At 51.5% G+C, this 12685-nt stretch overlaps 9 protein-coding genes across 9 annotated transcripts; 6 read left to right on the plus strand and 3 right to left on the minus strand.

Moving 5' to 3' along the window:
* Positions 1-285: 285 nt before the first annotated feature.
* SNOG_13959 (hypothetical protein) lies at positions 286-1180 on the plus strand (the record flags this gene model as incomplete). The annotated part of the gene is made up of 3 exons (XM_001804107.1): positions 286-377; positions 403-1054; positions 1103-1180. The coding sequence occupies 3 exons, from the start codon at positions 286-288 to the stop codon at positions 1178-1180; spliced, it is 822 nt and encodes a 273-aa protein (XP_001804159.1).
* A 600-nt stretch (positions 1181-1780) lies between these two features.
* SNOG_13960 (hypothetical protein) lies at positions 1781-2763 on the minus strand (the record flags this gene model as incomplete). Its single annotated transcript, XM_001804108.1, has 2 exons — positions 1781-2210; positions 2267-2763. The coding sequence occupies 2 exons, from the start codon at positions 2761-2763 to the stop codon at positions 1781-1783; spliced, it is 927 nt and encodes a 308-aa protein (XP_001804160.1).
* A 95-nt stretch (positions 2764-2858) lies between these two features.
* Positions 2859-3349, minus strand: SNOG_13961 (hypothetical protein; the record flags this gene model as incomplete). The annotated part of the gene is made up of 3 exons (XM_001804109.1): positions 2859-2915; positions 2969-3075; positions 3142-3349. 3 exons carry the CDS (start codon positions 3347-3349, stop codon positions 2859-2861), a joined length of 372 nt encoding a protein of 123 aa, XP_001804161.1.
* A 796-nt stretch (positions 3350-4145) lies between these two features.
* SNOG_13962 (hypothetical protein) lies at positions 4146-4872 on the plus strand (the record flags this gene model as incomplete). The annotated part of the gene is made up of 2 exons (XM_001804110.1): positions 4146-4205; positions 4255-4872. The coding sequence occupies 2 exons, from the start codon at positions 4146-4148 to the stop codon at positions 4870-4872; spliced, it is 678 nt and encodes a 225-aa protein (XP_001804162.1).
* A 107-nt stretch (positions 4873-4979) lies between these two features.
* Positions 4980-5776, plus strand: SNOG_13963 (hypothetical protein; the record flags this gene model as incomplete). Its single annotated transcript, XM_001804111.1, has 2 exons — positions 4980-5016; positions 5088-5776. 2 exons carry the CDS (start codon positions 4980-4982, stop codon positions 5774-5776), a joined length of 726 nt encoding a protein of 241 aa, XP_001804163.1.
* Positions 5777-6978: 1202 nt separating this feature from the next.
* Positions 6979-7483, minus strand: SNOG_13964 (hypothetical protein; the record flags this gene model as incomplete). Its single annotated transcript, XM_001804112.1, has 4 exons — positions 6979-7027; positions 7082-7097; positions 7263-7381; positions 7419-7483. The coding sequence occupies 4 exons, from the start codon at positions 7481-7483 to the stop codon at positions 6979-6981; spliced, it is 249 nt and encodes an 82-aa protein (XP_001804164.1).
* Positions 7484-8745: 1262 nt separating this feature from the next.
* Positions 8746-9189, plus strand: SNOG_13965 (hypothetical protein; the record flags this gene model as incomplete). The annotated part of the gene is made up of 2 exons (XM_001804113.1): positions 8746-8796; positions 9055-9189. 2 exons carry the CDS (start codon positions 8746-8748, stop codon positions 9187-9189), a joined length of 186 nt encoding a protein of 61 aa, XP_001804165.1.
* Positions 9190-10843: 1654 nt separating this feature from the next.
* On the plus strand, positions 10844-11187 carry SNOG_13966 (hypothetical protein; the record flags this gene model as incomplete). The annotated part of the gene is made up of 2 exons (XM_001804114.1): positions 10844-11046; positions 11094-11187. The coding sequence occupies 2 exons, from the start codon at positions 10844-10846 to the stop codon at positions 11185-11187; spliced, it is 297 nt and encodes a 98-aa protein (XP_001804166.1).
* Positions 11188-11197: 10 nt separating this feature from the next.
* Positions 11198-12044, plus strand: SNOG_13967 (hypothetical protein; the record flags this gene model as incomplete). Its single annotated transcript, XM_001804115.1, has 2 exons — positions 11198-11871; positions 11924-12044. The coding sequence occupies 2 exons, from the start codon at positions 11198-11200 to the stop codon at positions 12042-12044; spliced, it is 795 nt and encodes a 264-aa protein (XP_001804167.1).
* Between the last annotated feature and the right edge of the window lie 641 nt (positions 12045-12685).

The following is a 12685-nucleotide window of genomic DNA, read 5'->3' on the forward strand; positions in this document are numbered from 1 at the left end:
GACCGGACACAGTGGAGGGTGCCTTATGTCATCATGGTACGCAGATGCAGAGAAAGCTCGCAGTCGATGGAAGGGTGGGCCAAAGCGCAGCTGTCGCGTGGCGATGTTGGTGAATGCTGGTGTTTTGGTGTTGGACGCTCAGACTTCGGCAATGGCACATGCGCCCTGCGTCATCCGCCATTAGTTGGTGTGCTTCTCCGAGACCGCTGCAAGGAACATGCGCTGACAGTCATGGCTGCATTCACTCCCCTACAGTACACTCGAACCGTGTGGACTTGAGATACAATGGATGCGGTGATTGACCTCTCGGATGCCTCCAGGGCATTGGACCTTGCAAATATTCGCTCCCAACTCATGTACTATTCACTCGGCCTCGTGTAAGCAAGAGCTGACAAGCAGCAGTCGCATGGAGGACAGCATAACCTTCCACTTGATAGAGCGAGTCCAGTTCCCCCTCAACAAGACCATCTACGTCCCCGGTTCCCTCAACATTGGTGAAAGCAAGCTCAGCCTCTTTGATTGGATGCTGCGCGAGCAGGAGCGCCTGCAGTCCCTCGTCCGCCGCTACCAGTCCCCCGACGAATACCCATTCTTCCCCGAGGTCCTCCAAGAACCCATCCTGCAGCCCCTCAGCTACCCGAAGATCCTCCACGACAACGACGTGGTGGTCAACGGCAAGCTAAAAGACTGCTACATCAACCACATCCTCCCCGCAGCATGTTTACAAAAGGCCGGCGGGGACAAGGGCGAGTCGCAAGAAAACTACGGCTCGGCAGCGACATGCGATGTTCTCACAATACAGTCGCTGTCACGTAGGATACACTTTGGCAAATTTGTCGCCGAGTCCAAGTTCCGGACCGAGACGGAACGCTTTGTGAAGCTGATCAAGGCCGAGGATAGACAAGGAATTGACGAGGCTATCACAAATGCCGCGGTAGAGAAGAAGGTCTTGGAGAGACTAAGACTAAAGGCCAATACCTACGGCACGGACCCTGATTCTGGTGCCGATGGGTCCTCCAAGGTCAATGCGGACGCGGTGGTGGCCATGTACAAGGTGGGTTCCACCAACATTGTACAGTCGTACATTGCTGACATATAACAGGACTGGGTCATTCCGCTCACGAAAGAGGTCGAGGTTGAATACTTGATGCAGCGACTCAAGGGCACCGAGTGGGAATAGAGGCCGGCATAGATACCCGCAGAGACCAATAAACCACCTACATACCTCTGCACGGGCGAATTTTAGCATGACTCACTCTCCCACCAAGGGGTGCGACCTGTGCTTGGGAGATGAGAAACATGATGCAAGACACGGCGTCGCGCAATTGGACGCGCACAATTACACCCCTAATTGACTCTACTCACTACTACACAGTGCTCCCGACGTTCTGTTTTGCAGTCACAATCACCATGTAGCGAGTACTGTGCAGTTCCGCACTATTATGCACATATATTGCTCAAAGAAAGATTGTTTGCTTGCAATCACCAGCTGAGTAGAACTGATCCGTCTAGGCCAGAAGGCCCCTTAACTGTAGTAAAAATAGGCTATGCACCTCTTTCCCCCCTGAAGGAGTAGAATCCCCATCTCAATGCTCTTTTACTCCCATGAGCAACCTTAATCGTTCTTTCTTATCAACACAATTCCTCATGTAAAACAGGTCGGATGCTTGCAAGACTTGATAGACTGCAGAACCAATATGCATTTTCGCTGATTATAATTTGGAGAGTATCGCTCCAGTAACAGCTCCCAAACATCTCCCTGAAATCATTTCCTCTCACTTCATACTTTGGCAACCAGTTTCCTCCCCACCAACGCCTGCCTCGACGCCACCGCAAGCCCCGTGCCCACTAATAACCCAATACCCGAAAAGATAATTAATCCCTGATACCCACCGTTCTGCCTATTAATGATAACCCCGGCAGTCGGACTTCCAATGAGCGCCCCGACAGCAGAAACCGCATACAAACACCCCACTCTAGCTCCCAGTTTGCGAACGTCGGATATGCTCGCCACCATGGCTGGGATGATGGAGAAGGTGCAGCCTGAGACAAAGCCGTAGAGAATGCTGAACATAATGACGGGGGCGTTGGAGTGCGAGGGTAGCCAGACTGCTAGGACAAAGACGCCGCAGAAGAAGGTGTTGAGGATCATGACGTTAAAGACGCCGTAGCGGTCGCCAAAGTAGGCGGGGATGATACGGCCGAATGTACTGCAGTGTGTTAACCTTACGCTATGCTGAAGGTAGACAAAGGACGCAAAACCTACGAAGCGCCATTCAATATCGAAACGAGATATCCCGCCAACGCCGTACTCATCCCCTCATTCCTCGCCTGCAGAATGACAAAAGTAAACGGCAGGAAGCCGCCCAGATAGATGAAGAAACTGCTCGCGGTGAGCAGCGCGAACGGCACCTCGGTCAGTGGCGTAACGAAGTCGACCAAGTGAAAGTGTCTCTTGGGCGGCGGGAGACGAGCCTTGATCAGAACGTTTCCGATGACAAGCAGGCCCAGGATCAAAAACGCAAGGCTGCGCATCGCCCAGCCGAAGCCAACTCTCGGGATCAGCCGGTCGACAATGATGGGCAGGATTACGCCGCCGATGGAGGAGCCCGAGACGGCGATGCCGAGAGCCAGAGCGCGGTGTTTCGAGAAGTACTGTCCAATGGCAGCTAGTGTGGGGAAGAACAGGAAACTGCAGCCCGCAGCACTGACGACGCTTTGCGCGAGGAAGATCTGGTAGTATTCGTATGAAATGGACGTCATCATGAGGCCGAAGACGTGCAGGAAAGAGCCGAGTCTAGATATCGGCATACGATGTCAGTGTATGAATCTTACACTTTTTCCAGACTGGGATTTGCTCACAGGATAGGAAAGCGTGGACCGTATGTATCTCCTAGAATGCCAGTAATCGGGCCCTGTAATGTTCATATTAGCACCCCTATCTTTTTCCCGTGTGAGCCAAACGTACGCAAAAGAACATGATAAAAGTTTCAGTAGATGGTATCCATGCGACGGTACTCGGCGAGTACGACGCAAGCTGGTCGGTCTGGTAGTAGTTCTGAAAGATGCCTATGCCTGATAGCGGGTTAGTTGTCGGTGCATCTATATGTGAGGGCCTGAGGGCTGCAGGATCGTGCGTACAATTTATCCATCCGAAACTTGCAAACACGGTGCAGAAGCCTCCTAGAACTACGAGCCATGCTTGCAAGCCACCATCTGGTGGTGGGCTCGGAGCGGGTTCTGTGAGGTTTGCTTTAGGCACAGCCTTCTCAGGATCGGTGTCTGTTGGTTCAGGCTTTGGCGTTGATGGTCTGGAAGATTGTAACGATTCATCGTGCGGTTGCGACATCGTGGCGATGAGGTATGTGTTGTTGGAGTAACGAGCTTGTGTTGCAGAGTTCGTGTTGTTGAGGGCGTTCCTTCTTTTATGAGGTCTGAAAGTATTTAATCGCGACTTCCTTACATTGGCGCATTGACCCGAACAGTGTTTGTCATCAACAGATGTGCGCTCGAAAAATGGTTCCCAATCGGGGATAACCGTGAAGAGCTAATATGCGGAGTCTCTGCGTGGCTGACAGAATGCTCAGTCACTATCAACACGCCTTGAAAAGACTACCATGAATAGAAGAGCTTGGATATATCTACGAATGAGAATCGTTTCGCTGTGACATTGAAAAAGCGGTGTATAGCTTCACGGTACGTTATCGAACGTAGTTTCGTAGAGTGACGTCTGTACAAGTATTCTGTCGCGTAGGAACGGCACAGCACTGTCGCAAAAATGTTCTGAGATGCAGCAAAACTCTGATGATACAGCCAAATTGGAAGGACGATGTATAAATGAAGTGAGTGATAGCAGAAGATGATAAGATCATAGCACAATCACCTGGGACAGTTCATAGGAAGACGACATCCCCATTGTACGAGGCGAAGATGATGAGTCGAAGACCCTTGCGACGGCTGCTCGAAAAATGATACCTGTTTGGCCTAGTGTCGAATCACTAGCTCGTTATCTATCTCCATCTGACCCGATCGCTTCGTTGCTCCATTGACATGGCGTTAATCAATTCTGTTTCTCAAACTGTGCTTCTCGCTCCATTCGGGAATATCATTCGAGAAGCGACAAATGAACACCCAAAAGCCTCATAATGGTGGGTGTCGCAGGGAAGTCTCGAGCGTGTCATGACTGCAAGCGACGAAGAGTCAAGGTAAGTGTAACAACCCCTGTCTACACCTCTTTCTGACACAATCAAACAGTGCGACTTCCAGAAACCTTCATGTATGAGGTGCGAAAAGGCTGGCCGAGCTTGTCCAGGCTACGACAGAGCTTCCATCTTTGTCAATCGCACATTGTCCGAATTCACCACCACAGCACGAGTAGCGATAGCAGAAGCGATATCGCTCCAGGTTCAAATTTCTATGAAACATTCCTCGAGATTGTTGCAGACCTTTGAACAACTGCAGGCGAACATAACAGTCCCCCAAGCTCCTTTCCCAGGCACATTTCGCCTCGGCGCTTGGGACATACTTCGAGAACTGTACCTCCCACGTACGCGTTCCACAGACGAATGTGAGGTCACAGCTACCTCATGCTACTCATGGGTCCACGCTGTCTGCCACATGGTACCTAAAAGCAATGTTTTGAATCAAGCATTGCTGGCATTCTGCGCAATTCAAGTCTATCTTGCAGAGCCATGGAGCATTTCTGAAGAGCGAGCACAGAGTCTATATGGTGAAGCTGTTAAGAAGTTGATCGAAAGTCTCGAAGAATCTGATGTGGAAAGAAGAGACGACACCCTAGCAGCGATAGTTGTTCTGTCAACTTGCGAGGTAAAGCAGCTTTGGCGGACGTCCACTATGCACCAATCATGCTGAACATCCTAGCTTTTCATACTCCAGGGCCATGAGAGTTGGCATGCTCATGCTCACGGAATATCCGAGCTCCTGCGAGAGCGTACAGACATCAATGACCAATCCCAATTATGGCGAAGATTATGCTCGCGGTTACGTCTAATTTGTGTACGTCCCCTATCTATCAAACACGACACAACTCACCGTCTTTGCACAGGTAATCATCGCCTTAGTAAAAGGCCAAAGACTCGTCCTCAACCCAACCACATGGCGCCTACTCGTCCCAGCTGACCACAATTTCAAGTCCCTCGAAACACTCATGGACATGGTTACCGACGTGCCACATCTTTTGGCAAAGCCGGACAAGATGGCCAGCTCAGATACAAACCACATCTGGGCACTACTGAGCACCTACCAAAAGATCGCAACATGGCAACACTGCTGCAAAACCAACTCTCCAACACCATCATATTGGGCTATTCCATCGCGCGCACACAACCCTTCAGATGACGCTTACGCCACCCCACTCTTCCCGTTCGCTCTCGAGTACGAGAGTCTGAACATCGCTATACTTTTCATCTTCAGTTCGGCAATCATGCTGCAACTTCTCTCCACCGCGCTCTTGATCAGCACAGCTACAAGCGTGAACGATCTTACACAAGTCGAATCCAATGAACCATGGTCTTTATCGCAAATCCGCCATGAAGCCGACAAAGTCGCACGGTTTCTCTGCCAAAGCACAGAATTCTGCTTCAGGCTGGAAATGGGGACAGTTGGCGTACAGGCCATGTGTCACGCGCGATACGTAATGCGGAATTACTTCTCCCAGGTAGGTTTGGAGAGGGAATTGGCGTGGTGTCTGGGGATTAGCGACATTGGAGGGCCAGGCTTAAGGAGAGGCATTAGGATGATGTTATTTGAGGGGTGAGGGTGAAACATGTGGATGGATGAAAAGTGGCGGCAGCGGCGAGAAGCTTGCTCAAATGAATATTGAGGGACAGATGCAACTTGGACGACACTGTGATACATGATGGGGCAGACGTTACGTCGCCGGTCGCATCTTCCATGGAAGTAGGTAGCGGGTATTGATACATGTAGCTGGTAACGTGACAGTGCATCCCTGTTGATTTACCGATTGTCGCAGAAGCTCGGGTGGGTGCCTAGAGCTGAGTCCTCTCTGCCTTTCCGACTCGAAATCCTAGCGCTATTACTCGCTGTAACTAATCATTGAATTCACACACCACTCTGCAGCGCGCCATAACATACAATGCCAACACAAACGAGACGTTCAGGTTCGGGTGTAAGCATATCAAGCAGTGAAGAAGCTTTAAGTTGCGGCCTCTACGGCAGTATTGATCCGGCATGGAGAAGAGATAGAAATTGGCCAAATTGTAGGATTTGTTTAGACCTTAATCCGCGCTTTTATTGGACGACCGACCTGAACACGTTGTTGTGGTCATCAAGAACTTGTCCAGCTTGTGATTTGCTGTGCATTGTACTCGAGTCATACATCATACGCTTAAACGCAGGCCCAGTCCCGATCGGCATTGAGTTAGTTAACGGAAAGCTGCAAATGGACTTCTACGTGTCGGAATTCGGATCACAGAATTACCAATCGTCTCCACCTCCATCCAGACAAAGTGATATGCACAGTACCGGAAAAGCACTCACAGTTCCCGTCGAGCACCATGTTTTGAGCTTCTTTGTCAAGGCTGGTACGCTATACATGCGCTTTCATGGTTTCATTGATCGAACTGATGCGGTCATTCTTACAGAAACAACTCCTGTAAGGAACGACCCATTAGGCGAATGGACTGCAGGAATCATCAGACTAAAAGCTCGATTTGTGCCAGGCATAGTCGAGTACACTAAAAATCTTCCGAGCAATCTCTTAGTGGTATGTAGGACCAGTCTTGTGACGACCACTTGGCTCCCGGATGGTAAAAGCCGCAGTTACAGGAACTTGGATGGTGTACCAATCCTCATGGGAGATGATCATAAATGTGCGACCTATCTTGTTTTGAGAGAGGTTGCATGTGGGATCGCAGGCTGGGCATCACTCAACACTACTACAGCAAACGGGACACGAATGCGCCAAACATTGAGTTCGAAGAAACAAACCCCTATCGATCAGGCGAATATGGAAGTTGGGTTGAAAGTATGAATCATCAAGAGCTCACTATCATTTGAGAACACCAGTGCGCGAAGAGGAAGAGAGAAATTGTCCACTTACGTCCCATTGATCTCCGCTGCACCAACAGTAGTCCAGCAAATGTCCATCACGCAAACACGTCTCGAAGCAGTACAACGCATCACTCCTCACCATCAAACCTTATCCCTCAGATCTCCATCCACGTGGCATTCCTCCAGCCGAACATGCCCGCCCGCAACCCGCACGCATCCCTCTAGCTTACCCACTCGACGGAACTTGCCAAGGTCCTTCCTCAAAAGGTCCAGAGCAGCGTAAAATGGATAGTTAGCTTTTGTGGCAACGTACACGCAATCGAGCCAAGCGGTGAGCTTGCTTTTGGGGCTACGAGAGCGAGGCGGTAGTGTGGGGATCGACGCACTGGTTCGGGTTCGCATCATTGTGATTGGCGTGCGGATTGGATGGCGGTATGTTGGGCCGAGACATGTCGTATCGGAGGTTTTGTGGGGAAAAGACGATGTGTGGTGAAGGAAGGGGTGATAGAAAAGCAAATAATATGCGTGAAGAATTTTTGACAGGTAGAACGTTGCGACGACTTTCGATACGAGCGAGAATAAATCAGCTGACGCAGCCCACTTTCACACGTCAGAATTCACATGCTCGCGGCGCAATACGATGACAGCTGCTGAGAAATTCCCGGTGCCATGCCCGTGGGTTTGGTGTTGCGCCATGTCAAGCCACATTTGGTCGCAACAGCATTCCAGAACCGTGGTCGAGAGATGCTCGCCGATTGCATTTGGACACGTAGGATGCTAGATTGCGGCCTACTACGGCTAATACTGTCCGAAGGCTGCTTTTTCGTCATGGCATCGCGGATCGCAGTGCTTCCGGAATACAAATGAATGCTCAGGTGGACTTGATGTTGGGGAATCGAGTGGATGGTGAGAAGAAGGAAACAGAGCAGAGCCCTTGGCAACAAGGGTTCCACATTTGATGCTTATCACAGGGAGCGACTCGAAACGGGTTGATAGCTCTAGTATCATGGCGTATACCCAAACGCAAGAGCATCATCGGCCTCAGGGATGGGAAGATCATATCTGAGGCATCTTGGAGACATATAAGCGACACTTGCGAAGACCCCGAAGTTGCCATGTCATGGACTACAGGCTGCCTAACAGAAAGACTCGGTAAAGATACTCATCGTGTACGCCTCGGCTCGGACACTGACCAGGTGAAGATGCGTGGCACGCAGTGCAGGCTAGAGGGTTTGAGAATCACTGGGTGATGGATCCTGGATGAGGCATGGGGTGCGGATAGGAACAAGGCGTGGCTGTGGGGCAGCGCGTAGAGATATTCCCTGAAATTGGGCATTGTTTCATGATCGCCTTCTTTGTGTCACTGAAGGTCATCGGCGGCCGGACGGAAGTGCCGAAGCGGCACGTTGGTGCGGATGTTGATGCTTTTATTCTCCACAGCTGGCCGCAATGCCGGCGATCATGACCAAACAAGTAGGTACTGACTGAGCCCGCGGCATGACTCGTCACTCTTAGGGCACCAGGGCCCGTGTGGGATCGAAGCATGGATATTTTATCTTGCTCAACGGTCGATCCACATGCGCGGTGAGACCTTGGTGTGGCGCTGGCTGCCTTGATGCGTGTCTGAATGCTTACAGTGTTGGAACATTTGGCTTCGATGAATTCGTCTGGCAGTCTTACTGGAGGGCTCAATGAAATGAGTTCTCGAACGTTATGGCCTCTCTGCCATGTTGCCTTCTGCCTGCATGTCTTCTTACGGACCCCGTGTGTCTCGACAGATCATTTGTAGACTGGACTCGTGTTCACAAGCTAGACAGTCCCTTTTCGATCATGTCATTATCAGCTGAATATGGATGCCACCGTCCGAAGCGTAGGGAAATATCACCATGGCCATATAGACACACAAGACCAGATTAGGCACATGTAGTCTCCGCGCTCTAAACTGTAGCAATTTCGGCTTGAGTGCTGGCAATCCGGGCTTTGAATATAAGCACCAATTGATGTCGCATCGACATGTTGCAGCGCTCTACTGTCGCCCTGCAGCTTAGATCCCAGTCGCCTCGGTTGCGAACAGTCAGGAACGGCAAATTCCGCCAGTGGAGCTTCGCAGTTGGCTTCATCTGCCGGCCGGCGGAGGACCGGAGTAGATCCGAGTAGTTGACAGGTTCTTGGGTTTCTAATACTGACTTTTTGCTGTACGCCTAATAGACAACGCACACCGTGGCGCGCATGGCTGATACCATCTCTGATCAGATTGGAACGACTAGGCCCATATGTGAGGGTATTAACCTTGAATCAAGGAACACCGTAAGCGACGACAGGGGCGTGCATCCACTACGTCCAGGTCACCGGATTTGACAGTGTCCAGATGGACCTTGTCACCGCGGAACGGGGTTGGGATAGGCTGCATCAACAACACACAACCGTAAGTTTGGTCGACTGATGGTCGCTAGCTTCATACCTTTAGCTAGGGCTGAGCTTGACTGAGTGTAAACCGTTCTTGAAACTGCTGTTGGGTAGTAATGCATCCTACAGCTAGTCAAGTAAAGCCGAAGCAGGTCGTCGAAGTCGCCCGCATTACTGATGCCTAACAATGCTGGGCGAAGACGTTGGCAGCCGACAGCAGCATATGTAGATGCGATGCATGGTCAGGACATGAAGCCGTACGTAGCGATGCAGCCCGTTTCACTGTGAAAATCACCCGCAACGCGCCATGTCCCAACAGTGCCAGTGCGACGTGATCGTGCGATTCTAGCGTTGCAAGCCTTTCGCACCGTAGATAGAGTCAATATAAAACGCGGAATTATGATAAGACGGGCAATGGGCTGCCCGTTGATTTGCCGGATAATAGTTATGGGTGCACGGCTTGCAGCGTAACAAAAGATCGAAGCGTAACGCCTCAATCAGACGATCCCCGGCTGCACGTTGACATTGCCTGGCCATGGGAATTTTGAAAGACTTGAGAAACTTGATGTTCTCCCATGCTCGCCCAGTCGAGCTTTCAAGAGTCCGGAACACGGACAGGACGTGTCGCGGAGACGGGAGACCGCCCAGCTCTGGTGTGGCGTCCGCAAAACGGAAAAAGCCCGAGAGTGTGATCTGGGCACTGCGCCGTCTCGATTCCGCCTCACGGCACAAAATCCACACATCTCAGCAATGGGGTGATTGCACAGCCATGCAGTCGTGTAATCGCACTGCTGGCACTGTGCGGCGCTGCACAAGTCGTTGCTGCAGTGTTGCAATAAACCCATGCGATCAGACACCTTTGCCGCAGTCAGCCGGGTGCATGCCAGTCCTGTGCGCCTGGGCCCATAAATTTCAGCAGGCAATACCCCATTTTTGTAGCCGGGCCAGCTGCAAAGAACGGGCCGCGCTGTCTTTCCTAGCGACGCTTGTGCGTAGTTTGGGGTCAATACCAGCACGCTGGCACGACTGGGAACCTGGGTCCTGGCCTGAGGAGCCTTTCGTCCATACATATTGGGCATCCGCCACTGCTCCTTTGCTGCACCTCGAACGCCAAACATCGCCGGACGTCTCTGACAACATAGTTCTTACTTTCAGCATCCTTCTGGAGTCGTGGGAGTCGTGAATCACTAGCCCGTGATTGCAGCCGCCAGAGTGCATATAGCCAGACAGTCGGAGTTCCCGGGAGATTCAGCTCCAACGGCCAGACCTTGGGAATTGCGGAGCGCATGCATATCTGACCCTCGCCGCGCTTCACCCCCATCCACAACGTCTTGTTCCTTGGAGGATCCTCTCGACCTGAAGCACAAGGTAGTGACGGGTAAAGGCCGGAATTGCCGAAGTCACAATGTCAACTCCAGCTGAGTCGGGAAAGGCGGAGGCGAAAAATATGGATCGACGCATGAGCCTGGGGAAGTACGTGAAGAGGATGAGCAGTGTTTTCAAGAGGGAGAAGTCGAACAAGACTGTTGAGTTGGCCGCGCCGGTTGTACCTTCCGTGCACGAGGCCGAACAACAAAGCGCAAAGAAAGAGGAAGCCGCGCCCGTTGTGTAAGTAAGCAGTCATGACCCCAGGAGTCAACACTGACGTATTCCAGTACTGCAACGCCGGAAGAATCTCTCGCTGTGCCAGCTGCTATCTACCGCCACCATTTCGCAGCCAACATCTGCGATTGTGACGAAACAGCTTGATCGACATGCCATGCAGCAGGAACGCGCACGTGCACTCTTTGCAAAATATGGACTCACTCTGGACACCACAGACTGGATTGCCCCTCCCGCTCCGATGCCCACTGTGCAACGCGTAGAGAAGTCTATCCGCATGCGCGTTCATCGCAGTTGTCATCACTGCGGAACTATATATGGAGCCGACAAGCAATGCTTGCAGTGTGAGCACAAGCGGTGCAAGAAGTGCCCTCGCTACCCCAAAAAGAGGCTTTCTGCTGAGAAAGAGAAAGAAAAGACAACCGAGGAGAAGCCAAGGAAGAAGAGGGTCCTGACAGTCACGACGAGAGGAGGAAATGAATTGGCATATCAGCCATCAAAGCAAAGAGTCAGGCGCTCCTGCCACAAGTGCGAGACACTATTTGTGCCTCCGACGGCTACCATCTGTGAACAGTGTCGACACATACGATGCACCAAATGCCCACGCGACCCGGCAAAGCTGCAAAAGTGGCCTGAAGGCTACCCTGGGGACATGGACGCGGACAGCGACTCCGAAGTCGAGAAACAGCTGGAGAAGTTCAGGCGCACTTGGAGGAAGCCTCGCCAGAGAGTTCGATGGGAATGCGAGCAGTGCAATTCTGCCTTCATCAGCGGCTCGCCACAATGTCCTGGATGCGGCCATGAGCGATGTGAGAAATGTACCCGATCACCGTAAGTTTTCACCAGACGATGCTCGCCATTGAGCCTCCCTAACAACAGTCAGGATCAAAAGGACAAAGAAGGAGGAGAACTTTGACCCAAAGCTTGTAGCTGCCGTCGAAGCGAAACTGAAAGCGCTCGACGTCGACAGCGATGTCCCCACTTCAGGAGTCGAAGCTACTTGACGTCAGAACGCGGACAGATTCTCTATCTAATGCTTGTATCCCGAGGCTGCATCCCTTCTGGGACTCCACTGGCGGTGTGCCGGCTCTATTTTACGCTCGCTGTTTCCAGGATGCCCTTCAACCGGCATCGACCGCAAATATTGCGAATATAACAAGCTTTTTTCTCACTTCACCCTTCCATTTCTTCGACCATGCCATCTTCGGCCCATGCAAATCATCCTACGCTTGTTTGATCTTGGCATTGAACTCTGATCATGCGCAATTACTAGATGCATCCTGCATCTTTACTTTCTGGTCTCGCATAGACATCGGCTAGTAGCTCAAAATTCTTTTCCATGGCTGACACATGTGACAGGAAAGCTCCTCGGTTCCACAAATAAAAAGGAGGTCCATGATGCTGTGTAACCTGCGCTTATATCCACCCGCTCGAACTGCGTACTCGTACGATAACAAGCAGGCTGGTGGTACAAATGGGCGTTTGCAGCGTGATCTTAGTGCCTCATGGGTCGCACGCTGCTCCTGTACGACCACAAATGTCAGAGTCTGACCATCGGGAATTTTAAGGCTGGTCTGGGATTCGCCCCGCAGATGTACCTCACATCGCTCAGCATATGTACCTCTTTGCTCATGCCATCCCTGTC

Source organism: Parastagonospora nodorum (genome assembly GCF_000146915.1).
Source record: "Parastagonospora nodorum SN15 chromosome Unknown scaffold_29, whole genome shotgun sequence".
NCBI lineage: Eukaryota > Fungi > Ascomycota > Dothideomycetes > Pleosporales > Phaeosphaeriaceae > Parastagonospora > Parastagonospora nodorum.